The following is a 13,172-nucleotide window of genomic DNA, read 5'->3' on the forward strand; positions in this document are numbered from 1 at the left end:
CATCCATCGACTTGTATAACTAACGCGGCTGAAGGGTACCCGCTACCTTTGAGGTCGAGATCTCGTATTTGAAGTGTTAATGTCGAGGGAGCTCTCATCACTGTGTAAGACACAAAACAGTCAGACTATAAAATGACAGCTCTATTAACAGCGTGACTCGCCCTTCCAACCCCAATCCTTTGCCATGGGATAAGTCTTCGCCCTTTCAGGAATGTGTCCAGCCAGGGCGACTCACCATTTGATCCTTGCTCCGTTTCCGATGACTATTTCATCAGCTAGCTGCTGCCCTTAATTCATCATTCTGGCGGAAGGTCTACAGGGTTTTTTTATTTGGCAGAGGGAGAAGGGGAGGCAGATATAAAGGATGTGGGTGCCGACCTTGATCTAATCAATAATGAATGCATAACTAGCTGGCGTAATAGATTTCCACCCATTAAAAATCTCGCCACTCTAACGGGGTTAGTTACTCCTATCCAAATGGCAACAAGACGGAAAAGATCCGGCTATTTCTAAAAAAAAAGGAATCAGTTCGTTCCCCACCCCCCTCCCTCCCCCTCCGTTCTAAAAGCTGTGGGACGGTGCGAACGAAAACTTCCAGTCATGCCAGAAAATGTCTCGCTGAAGAATTATTCGGCTTTCGCCAGAATTCCCAATATGGGAGGGACTTCTCGACCCGCCTGGGAAGTGATTGCGCTGTCCAGTGTGCTGATCTTCACCACCGCGGTGGACATCCTGGGGAACTTCCTGGTTATCGTGTCTGTCATCAGAAATAAAAAACTGAGAAATACCGGTAAGTCAATCTGCGCTTTCATGCACTGCAAGCTTACATCCGATTGCCTTTGAAAAGTTGATATGGAACAACCGAGCTTAGCTCAATTATTAGTGTCCCGCTGTTAACGTGACAGTGTCTCGCTACATCTTCAAATAAAAACTTTTACGTAAATGAAGCTGGAACATCTTTTAATGTTCTGCATTTAGATCTAATTTGTGGAACCCAGATCTACGGAGCAACAGCTGTTATTTTAAAATAGAAATGCACACATTTTGTTTTATTATTTACCACTTGCCAATGATTGGAAATTCTAAACCCACAATTGCTAACAAATGCTGGACTGATGGGCAATTTGTGTAAATAATGACAAATCTAACTGGTTTTCATCAAAAAAGCCCAACAGTCAGAAGCACCGGTACAAGTAAACGGATCCAGCGCGAGAGGGAGAGATGTCTTAATTCTGGCAAATATGTTAGCTGACGTTCTATAGTATGAACTGATTTATCCCAGCGCCGTCTCTCGGGCTGTTTCCCAATTAGTCTCACTGGCCTTCAGCTGAAGCGGGTTGGCTCGAGTGTTGTCAACCGTACATTATAAAACATTAAGCATTCTGAGAATGTTCCTGTTTAACGCGGCCGGATTAAGCAGCGAGATACAAATATAACGAATCAAATCCATTTCATTGACTAGCGAAAACCTTGAGGTGCGAGAACTTACTGTTGGTCCACTTGTCTTATTCCTCTGCAGCAACCTTGGTGTTGTAGTTCTCACTTTTTGGAACTAAAGTGGGCAATACTGCAGGAAAGAAAGCCTCGGTCTGAGGGTTGAATAATTTACCAATGTGTTGTACATTCGGATGCTAGGACGCAGTTCCCGCTCTTTATTTTTCAGATGGCGAGTTCTTGATCTTAAATCAGCCCAGCTGAAGGAAACGTCAAGTATGAGTTGCTTCTTCACATGAAGAATAGAAATATTGGAATGTGAGGGCACCCAGGATGCTTAGCAAGGTGCTCAGTCGATACTGGCAGATGGTTAGATCACATTCAGGTCTCCCAGTTGGCCTGTGTGTTAATATGGGATTTAAAGGGTGGAAGACAAAATATATCTTATAAGAGGGTAAAAGTGTTTACTCAGTCAACGATTTAGTATAATTTACCAAAATGGTATATTACTGAAAGATCTAATACCCCAGATGTTATTCCAGATATTAGTGTTATTTGATTTTTTTGTATTCAATCACTTGCATAGATCTTTTTCAACTCTAATATAACCCAACCAACAACTTTTGGAAACTTAGAATTGTCTTTCCTAGTTTTGTTATTTTCCCAACTCCTGAGTTAGTCCCTCTTCCTTTCTCCTGTTCTCTCCAGGTGCCACTGCAGCTGTGCCAGTGCCTGGTAACAGCAGTGATGATTGTGCAAGAGTCTTATGGTGTCCTGTGAGATACAGTTCTACTCTGATTCAGATTGTACTATGGATAGAACTATGCATAGTATAGAAAGTGCAAATACTGATCATATGTGTAAGAAAGATATAATTTATAAAACAGATGAACTTTTCTTAACTTGTAAGCAACTTGATAAAACTTTGGTAGGATAGTAAAGATATCATGGAGTCACTAGCAGGTATATCCATTTCACCTACTCATCTGCTGCAATCTTTGTAAACAATTACACAACATCTGTTTCTATTTGTGTTAATATTTCATTCTGCTGTGACTTGCCATCTGCTTTATTCTGTGCATGTCAACTAAAAACTAGTTCCTACTTGGTTTTCTTCTTGGCTTTATATGTACCCTATATATCATATATATTCCATACACATTAAACATCAATGTATCCGTACACACATTAATTGTGTGCAAGTAACACATACTTCTTGCAATGAAAGCAGATTACCAAATTTATTAATCCAATGTATGATACGTGTGGTTTTGCTCTCTTTATATAATTACTTATAGTATATTATTAGCAAAGACTTGCAACATTTTGTGGCCAAATTAGTATCTTTATTGCAAAAGTACTTTAAATGCACGATTCCTAGTTATTCTTTCATCAAAGATTTTAACAGAATCAAAACTTCTCATTCTGGAAAATGACACAAACCTGTCCATGTGTACAAACAGGGCTTGGAATATAAATACAAATTTTGTCAAGAGTCTGATCTTGTCACCTGTTTATAGTCAGAATATGGAAGTTTCATTGGGAAATGTTCTCTCCTGAATTGAGAAGGCAGGTTTACATCAGAAGGGCTCAATATTATTCATGGAGCAATTCCATGAAATCTACTTGCTATGATTTCAGCCTCTATCATCAAAGAAAACAATTTTCTTGTTCAATGGCAAAGTCCTTGATTAGGATTCAAGTTTCATAGCAACATTATAACTGCTGCTTCCATGAGTCTGGGTTTGTGATGTGGCGTGCTCATTGTAATCAGACTGTGTTGACACACTGGAGGATATAAACTGTTATCATTATCTTTATCTACAGAATCAATGCTGATGTATTCTTATAACTGATCCTTACCAAAACCTTTTCATTCAAATCTAGTGTATCTTCATTTTCAGCAAAACAAATAGCTTTTAAAAAGTATGTTGTATTTTTTAAATTCATTCATGGGATTTGGGCATCACTGGCTAAGCCAGTGTTTATTGCCCAACTCTAATTGCCCTTGAGAAGGTGGTAGTGAGCTGCCTTCTTCAACCACTGTTTATAGTGTTGGTACAACTGCAGTGCGGTTAGGGAGGGAGTTTCAGGATTTTGACCCAGCGTAAGTGAAAGAAAGGCAATATATTTCCAAGTCAGGATGGTGAGTGGTTTGGAGGAAAACTTCCAGATGGTGGTGTTCCCATGTGTCTGCTGCCCTTGGTTTTCCATGTGGTAGTGGTCATGTGTTTGGAAGGTGCTGCCTAAGGACCCTTCGTGAGTTCCTGAAGTGCATCTTGTAGATGGTAAAAATTGCTGTCACTGTGTGTTGGTGGTGGAGGGAGTGAATGTCTGTGATGGGGTACCAATCAAGCATGTTGCTTTGTCCTGCTGGTGTCGAGCTCCTTGAGTGTTGTTGGAGCTGCACTCATCCAGGCAAGTGGGGAGTGTCCCATCAGACTCCTAACTTCTGCCTTGTAGATGGTGGGCAGGCTTTGGGGAGTCAGGAGATGAGTCACTTGCCACAGGATTCCTAAACTCTTGCCTGCTCTTGTAGCCACAATATTTATAAGGCTAGTCCAGTTCAGTTTCTGGTAAATGATAACCACCACCCCTTCCCCCCCCACCCCCACCCCCCTGGATGTAGATAATGGAGGATTCACAATGGTAATGCCATTGAATGTCAAGAGGAAATGGTTAGATTCTCGCTGTTGGAGATGGTCATTGACTGGCACTTGTGTGGTGTGAAAATCACTTGTCACTTGTCAGCCCAAGCCTGGATATTGTCCAGGTCTTGCTGCATTTGGACATGGACTGCATCAGCATCTGAGAAGTTGTGAATGATGCTGAACATTGTGCAATCATCATCAAGCATCCCCACTTCTGACCTTATGATGGAAGGAGGGTCATTGATGAAGTAGCTGTAAATGGTTGGACCGAGGACACTACCCTGAGGAACTCCTGCAATGATGTCCTGAAACTGAGGTGATTGCCCTTCAACAACCAAAACCATCTTCCTTTGTGCTAGGTATGACTTCAACAAACAGAGAGATATCTCCCTGATTCCCATTGACTCCAGTTTTGCTTGGGCTCCTTGATGCCACACTTGATTAAATGCTGCCTTGGTGTCACTCTCACCTCACCTCTGGAGTTCAGCTCTTTTGTCCATGTTTGAACCAAGGCTGTAGTAAGGTCAAGAGCTGAGTTGCCCTGGTGGAACCTAAACTGAGCATCAGTGAGCAGATTATTGCTAAACAAGTGCTGCTTGATAACACTGTCGATGACCTGTTCCACCACTTTACTGATGATAGAAAGTAAACTGATGGGATGGTAATTGGTCGAGTTGGATTTGTCCTGCTTTTTGTGCACAGGATATACCTGGGCAATTTTCCACATTGCCAGGTGGATTCCAGTGTTGTAGCTGTCCTGGAACAGCTTGGTTAGGGGCACAGCAAGTTCTGGAGCACAAGTCTTCAGCACTATTGCCAGAATGTTGTCAGGGCCCATAGCCTTTGCAGTATCCAATGCCTTCAGCTGTTTTTTGATATCATGTGGAGTGAATTGAATTGGCTGTGGACTGGCATCTGTGATGTTGGGGACCTCTAGAGGAGGCCGAGATGGATCATCCACTCAGCACTTCTGGCTGAAAATTATTGCGAAAGCTTCAGCCTTATCTTTGGCACTGATGTGCTTGGCTCCCCCATCATTGAGGATGGGGCAAATTTGTGGAGCCTCCTCCTGCAATGAGTTGCTTAATTCCCCACCACCATTCACAACTGGATGTAGCAGGACTGCAGAGCTTAGATCTGATCCATTGGTTGTAGAATCACTTAGTTCTGCCTGTCACTTGCTGCTTATGCTGTTTGGCATGCAAGTAATCCTGTGTTATAGCTTCACCAGGTTGACACCTCATTTTTAGGTGTGCCTGTGTTGCTTCTGGCCTGTCCTCCTGCACTCTTCACTGAACCAGTGTTGATCCCCTAGCTTGATGGTGATGACAGAGTGGGGGATAAGCCGGGCCATGAGGTTACAGTTTGTGTTTGTGTACAATTCTGCTGCTGCTGATGGCCCACAGTGCCTCATGATTGCCCAGTCTTGTGTTGCTAGATCTGTTTGAAATCTATTCCATTTAGCACGTTGGCAGTGCCACACAACACACAACTCCACAAGGTCTGTGCGGTGGTCACTCCCCATACTGTCATGAACAGATGCATCAGTGGAAGGCAGAATGGTGAGGATGAGGTCAAGTGTCTTTTTCCATTTTGTTGGTTTCTTCCACCTGCTGCACACCCAGTCTAGCAGCTATGTTCATTACGACAGCCAGCTGAATCAGTTGTGGTGCTACCAAGCCACTATCGATGGTGGACATTGAAGTTCCCCACCTAGAGTACATTCTGAGCCCTTGCCACCCTCATTGCTTCCTCCAAGTGGTTTTCAACATGGAACAGCACTGATTCATCAGCTGAGGGAAGCATGGGGGGAGTGAGAGAGCGGGATGCTCATGGTAATCAGTGGGAGGTTTCCTTGCCCATGTTTGACTTGATGCAATGAGACTTCATGGTGTCTTGAGTCGATGTTGAGGACTCCCAGGACAACTCTGTCCTGACTGTATACCACTGTGCTGTCATCTATGCTGGGTCTGTCCTGCTGGTGGCACAGGACATACCCAGGGATGGTGATGGTGGTGTCTAGGACATTGTCTGTATGGTATATTTCCATGAGTATGACTATGTCAGGCTGTTGCTTGCATAGTCTATGAGACAGCTCTCCAAATTTTTGCACAAGCCCCGAGATGTTAGTAAGGAGGACTTTGCAGGGTCAACAGGGCTTGGTGTGCTGTTGTCGTTTCCGATACCTCGGTTGATGCCGTGTGTTGCATCCAGTTCTATTCCTTTTAGACTTTTTAGTGGATTGACACAACTAAGTGACTTGCTAGCCATTTCAGAAGGCAGTTAAGAGTCAACCACATTGCTGTGGGTCTGGAGTTACATAAAGGCCAGACCAGGTAAGGACGGCAGATTTCCTTCCCTAAAGGGCATTCGTGAAACAGACGGGTTTTACGACAGTTGACAATGGTTTCATGGAGCACAACTTTTCCCTTGGAGGGCAGGTGGGGGCAGTCGGGAAGCTGACTGCTGCCCGCGATTGGCACCGCACCACAATTTCATGCTGGTTGGCCAATCAAGGATCGTCCAGTGTGAAATATGAGTGGCAGCGCTGAGCACTGTCTGTGTGGGAGGGAGGGGGAGTGCAAGCCTTCCGAGCGCGAACTTCACACACGCACACAAGAGAGTGCTGTATAATCCCCCTGAGGCACAGAGCTGGATGAAGAGATATAAAAAAAAAGTTTTAAGAATAAAGATGTAATAAAACATGTCCCTTCATGTGACTCTGTCACATAAGCAGGGACATGTTATAATGAAAAATTAAATTTATTAAATTTTATTTTTATTTGCTTTTGGAAACCTCATCCCACCCTTGGATGAGGTTTCCAAAAAAATGTAAAAGCCGCTTAGCCTTTTTGTCTGTCTGCCATCCATTAATTGATAACTTAAGACCTTAACAGGCCTCTTAACTGTCAGCAGGCACGCTGCCGGCTCTGGTGCACGCCTGCCGACTGAACTATCGCGCGACTGCTCTTTGGTGTCGGCCGACATCAACTTGTGTCATTTCACGCTCGAGCAGGTCGGGCCTGCACCCGCCCACTGAGTGAAAAGTTCTGTCCATGGTCATCATTAGACTTTTAATTCCAGATTTTTACTGAATTCAAATTTCACCAACTGCCATGGTGGGGTTCAAACTCAGGCCCCCAAAGTATTACCCTGGGCCTCTGGATTACGAGTCCAGCGACAATACCACTATGCCAGCACTTCCTCTCCACCACCTCAAATAATTGTCCCCACCTTTTTGCCACACTTTGCCAATTCCATCATCTCATCCACTCCTCTCATGTCATTCCAACCTTCTCATTCCATCCTTCTCTTGACATCCCCATCCATCCCACAAATCCGATCCCATTCCTCATGGAAACAATCGCTCCAGTTTTACTTTATTATACAGCAGGATTGACTTTACCCAACAATGTACCTTTCTATGCATTCCTGCACACAAATTCTTAAATACTCCAAAGACACCCTTCCACCTGGTGTAGCAAGATGATGTGTGTGCGTGTAATCACAATCACCTTGGGCTTTGCAGAAGAAGACTACATAAGAAGAGCAGGTTAGTTAACATAGAAGGAGAAGCTCTCTACCAAAGCCAGTCATCTAATAAATGGAAGTTGCCCTGAAGTTTTGAGGAACGAGGAGTTTGAAAGTAAGAGCTTGCCTACAGTTTAGGCTTACTAGCTTTCTCTTTCTATCAATTCTACCAAGTCACTGACTGGCATTGAAGATATTTTGTTTGCTTTCACAATGTGACTATCACTGACTTGGATATCTTGGACTGCAATGTGCAATATGTCTGGTTGCCAGTTTGGACAGGCTTGGGAATTGACTGGCAGATTTTCTCTCATATACCTGTGTCCACAGTTGAACTATACCTCGAATCAGGTACAGGGACAGAATGGACAATGCTAATAATTCTGTCTTTTGCAAAGGCAACTTATCAGGATCCTTCCAGCAGATTTTTCTGATAGCTGTACATTTGCAGAAGGGATGCGATGCTTGTGACCCCATAGCTACGGAAGTTACAGATCCAACAGTTGAGCCATTTCAGAATCCAATTCACATTGTCTGCGGGTCACCTCAATCTAAATAGGCTCTCAAAGATACACATCAGATATGTGTCACATTCTCCTGCCTAGAAAAGTGCAATGAAGAAGCACTAGGTTACTTAGTAGAACACATCAGTCACGTAAGTGGGAGCATCAGCATAATAAACGCTTGCAGAAGCACACTTCACAGTTAAGGTAATTACATTTCAGTGCAGTGTAGTTTAAATATGCTCAGAATGATTTATTTTTATTGTTAAAACAGTGCTGTAATTACTCAACAGGTCAAGCAGCATCTGTGAAGACAGAATTAGCATTTCAGGTTAATGAACTTTCATCAGGGCAGAAGAAAGATAGAAATGTAAGAGTTTTTAAACCAGTGGAAGGGGGAGGGGCAGGAAGAACAAAGTAGAAGCCCTAAACAAAAACAAAAATATCTGGAAAAACTCAGCAGGTCTGACAGCATCTGTGGAGAGGAACACAGTTAACATTTCAAGTCCGTATGAGTCTTCAACAGAACTAAGGAAAACTAGAAAAGAGGTGAAATACAAGCTGTTTTAGGGGTGGTGGGGGGTGGTGGGACAGGTAAGGCTGGATAGCGGGCCAGTGATAGGTGGAGATAGCCAAAAGATGTCATAGGCAAAAGGACAAAGAGATGTTGACGGTGGTGATATTATCTAAGGAGTATGCTAATGGTGACATTAAGGGTAGAAAGCAGGATGAGCAAAGTACAGATAGCCCTAGTGGGGGTGGGGTGGGGGGAAGGGATCAAAATAGGCTAAAAGGTAGAGATAAAACAATGATTTAAAAATAATGGAAATAGGTGGGAAAAGAAAAATTTATATAAATTATTGGAAAAAGGGGGATTGGAAAGGGGGTGGGGATGGAGGAGAGAGTTCATGATCTAAAGTTGTTGAACTCAATATTCAGTCCAGAAGGCTGTAAAGTGCCTAGTCAGAAGATGAGGTGCTGTTCCTCCAGTTTGCATTGAGCTTCACTGGAACATTGTAGCAGGCCAAGGACGGACATGTGGGCATGAGAGCAGGGTGGTGTGTTGAAATGGCAAGCGACAGGGAGGTCTAGGTCATGCTTGCAGACAGACCGAAGGTGTTCCACAAAGCGGTCACCCAGTCTGCTTGTGGTCTCTCCAATGTAGAGGAAACCGCATTGGAAGCAGCAAATGCAGTAGACTAAATTGAGGAAAGTGCAAGTGAAATGCGCTTCACTTAAAAGGAGTGTTTGGACCCTTGGACGGTGAGGAGGGGGGAAGTAAAGGGTCAGGTGTTGCACCTTCTGCGGTTGCATGAGAAGGTGCCGTGAGAGGAGGTTGAGGTGTAGGGGGTGATGAAGGAGTGGACCAGAGTGTCACGGAAGGAACGATCCCTGCGGAATGCCGCCGGGGCGGGGGTGGTGGGGCGGTGAAGGGAAGATGTGTTTAGTGGTGGCATCATGCTGGAGTTGGCAGAAATGGCGGAGGATGATCCTTTGAATGCGGAGGCTGGTGGGGTGATAAGTGAGGACAAGGCAGACCCTATCATGGTTCTGGGAGGGAGAGGAAAGTGTGAGGGCGGATGCGCGGGAGATGGGCCAGACACGGTTGAGGGCCCTGTCAACCACCGTGGATGGAAAACCTCGGTTAAGGAAGAAGGAACTGTCAGAGGAACTGTTTTTGAAGGTGGCATCATCAGAATAGATGCGAAGGAGGCGAAGGAAAATGGATTTCCAGCATCTGCAGTTTTTTGCTTTAATAAAAGAAGAAGGTCTGATAGGGTGGGGGGCAGGGGAGATTAAATAACAAAACATTTCATGATGCAAACGCCAAAGAGAATGGGAATAGGTATACTAAAGAAATAAAGGTTGTGTCCAAATGAGGTGTGAATGGTTACATAGCAACCATTTGAATGCAACATGGAGGAATAAAAAAAGAAACAAGACAAAATCAACCCAGCAAAACAAAAAAGAAAGAAAAAATCACATAGAACAAGATGAAGGCAGAGGTTATGATCTAAAATTGATGAGTTTAAGGTTGAGTTCAGAAGGCTGTACAGCGCCAAGTTGAAAGACAAGATGATGTTCCTTGAGCTTGTGTTGTGTTTCACTGCAACACAGCAGCAGACCATGGACAGAAAGGTCAGCTTGAAAGCAAGGTAGAAGAATAACATGACAAGTAGCTCAGGTTAATGCTTATGGACAGAATGGAAATATTTCACAAAGCAGTCAGTCTGCCTGTGTAGGGGAGACTACATCGTGGATAGCAAATATAGTATACTAAATTGAAAGAAGTACAAATAAAGTGCTGTTTTACTTGGAAGGAGTGTTTGGGGCCTTGGACAGTAAGAAGGGAAGAGGTGAAGGGACAAGTTCCAGCTCTTGCATGGAAAGACGCCATATGGAAGGGAGGGGGTGTTAGGGATGACTCAGGAGTGGAATAAGGTGTCGCAGAGAGAATTATCCCTTTGAAATGTAGATGGGGGAGGCCAGGGGAAGATATGTTTGCTGGTGGCATTATACTGGAGCTAACAGAAATGGTGGAGGATGATTTGTTGATTACAAAATTTGGTGGGTGGAAGATGAGGACAAGGGGAAAGCTATCATGGTTCTGGGAGGGAGGGCAAGGGGTGCGAGTTGAAGTGTGTGAACTGGATTGGACACAGTGGAAGGCCCTGTCAAGCATGCTGGGTGGCAATCCTCAGTCGAGGAAAAAGGAAATAGAAGCATTGGTGTAGAAGGTTGCAGAATCAGAAAAAATGGGATGATGATGAAGAAACTGAGAGAATGAAATGGAATCCTCACAGGAAGCAAGGTGTGAAGAAATGTAGTCGAGGTAGCTGTGGGAGTCCACGGGTTTGTCGTGAACATTAGTAGATCGCCTACCTACAGAAATTAAGACAGAGAAGTTGAGAAGGGGAAGGGAAGAGCCAGAGATGGACCAGGTGAAGGTGAGGGAAGTGTGGAAATTGGAAACAAAGTCAATGAAGTTTTCCAGTTCATAGTGAGAGCAGGAGGCAGCAATGGTTTTTATGGTTTTGGATAATGTATCAACAGATAAAAGGAACAGGATGTTACATAGGATTATCAAAGATTTACAGCACAGAAGTAGGCTATTTGGCCTAATCAGCCCGTGCTGGCATTTATGTCCCAGTCAAGCCTCCTCTCATCTATCCTGATCGAAATGTATCAGTAATTCTCTATTCTTCGCTCTCATATTGCCCAGCTTTCCCTTAAATGCATTTATACCATTCGCTTCAACCATTCCCTGTGATAGCGAGTTCTACATTCTTACCGTTCTTTGGGGAAATAAATTCATTCTGAATTCCCTATTGGAATTCTTGGTGACCATCTTATATTGATGGCCTCTAGTTATGCTCCTCCCAGAAGTGTAAACATTCTTCTTTGTGCTCACCCTTTGTACTTACAAAACATTTCATAATTTTAAAGACTCCTATGAGGTCACCCCCTCAGCTTTCTTTTTTCAAGAGAAATGAGACCCACCCTGTCTGTTCTTTCCTGATATGTAGACCCAGGCATTTCAGGTATCATTCTGGTAAATCTTAGCATCCTCTCCAGTGCCTCTATATCCTTGTATAATATGGCGATCAGAACTGCACATTGTATTCTAAGTGTAGTATTACTAAGGTTCAACACAGGTTTAGCATAACTTCCCTACTTTTCAATTCTATCCCTCTTGAAATAAAGCTTAATGCTTGGTTTGCTTTTTATGGCCTTGCTAACATGTGGCACAATTGTTAGTGATTAGAGCATTTGTATTCCAAATTCCTTTTGTTCCTTAATTCCACCTGGACTCAGACCTTCCAAAGAATAAGTGACCTCCCCACTGAAAAGCACGACCTTGCATTTATCAGTGTTGAACTTCATTTGCAAAATATTTGCCCAATCTTCAAGTTTATTAATGTCCTCCTGTAATTTGTTGTAGTCCTCCTCAATATTGACTATGTTTCCTCTCAACTTGGCATCATTGGCAAATTTAGAAATTGTACTTTTGATTCCAAAGTTTAATCATTAATGTAGATTGTGAACAGACGTGGCCCCAGCACCTCTTCACACCCTTTGCCACTATGAAAAGCTGCCATTTACTCCCACTTTCTGCTTTCTGTCTTGAAGCTAAGTAGCAATCCATTTTGTCACTGGTCCCCTGGCTCTGCTTTCTTTGACCTTATTCATTAGTCTATTATGGGGCCCCTTACTGAAAGTCTTTTGAAAATCTAGATAAATTGTATCAACTGCATTGCCATTGTCTATTCTGTCACCTTCTCAGAAAATCAATAAGGTTGGTCAAGCAATATCTTCCTTTTTGAAATCCGTGATGATTATTCATTATTTTATTTTACTTCTCTAGATTTTTTCCATTCTTTCCTTTAGAAGGAATTCCATTACTGTTCCATCCTCTGATGTTAAGCTGACTAGGCTATAGTTCCTCAGATATGTTCCATCCCCCTTTTTAAGTATAGATATTATGTTAGCTATCTGCCAGTGCTTTGGTGCTATAACTTTTTCGAATAAATTATGAAATATATATAGTAATGCCTCCGCTATCCCTGCTCTAGATTATTTTAAAATCCATGGATGCAATCCATCCAGAACAGAGGTTTATCCTCCTTGATTTTGATTCATTTCATTTCAGCATCCAATGCCATGTCCATCTGTTCTATTTACCTGATAAATACAAAAGGAAAATAATTATTTATTATTTCTGCCATTTCTCTATCATTACATGTGGCATTATCCCGTCTAATCCCTTAATGGACTTCTTTGTCACTAAGACTGAGACTATCTGATCAGCTGCCTCTGCCACTTCCCTCCATTCTCTATCTGGCCAAACTTCTTCTTAAACTCCCTGATAAAAACAAAAAACTGTGGATGCTGAAAATCCAAAACAAAAACAGAATTACCTGGAAAAACTCAGCAGGTCTCGCGGCATCGGCGGAGAAGAAAAGAGTTGACGTTTCAAGTCCTCATGACCCTTCAGCTGATGCTGCCAGACCTGCTGAGTTTTTCCAGGTAATTCTGTTTTTGTTTCTTCCTA

The 13,172-nt window shown here is 43.1% G+C and overlaps 1 protein-coding gene across 1 annotated transcript in view; it reads left to right on the forward strand.

Moving 5' to 3' along the window:
• The first annotated feature begins 600 nt into the window (after positions 1-600).
• Positions 601-13,172, forward strand: part of LOC121284159 (melatonin receptor type 1B-like) — an 81,263-nt gene continuing 68,691 nt past the window's right edge. Inside the window, exon 1 of the mRNA XM_041199380.1 lies at positions 601-790. Coding sequence (XP_041055314.1) covers positions 601-790 — 190 coding nt within the window. The remainder of the gene's footprint in view (positions 791-13,172) is intronic.

This window comes from Carcharodon carcharias, chromosome 11, assembly GCF_017639515.1.
Source record: "Carcharodon carcharias isolate sCarCar2 chromosome 11, sCarCar2.pri, whole genome shotgun sequence".
NCBI classification, from domain to species: domain Eukaryota; kingdom Metazoa; phylum Chordata; class Chondrichthyes; order Lamniformes; family Lamnidae; genus Carcharodon; species Carcharodon carcharias.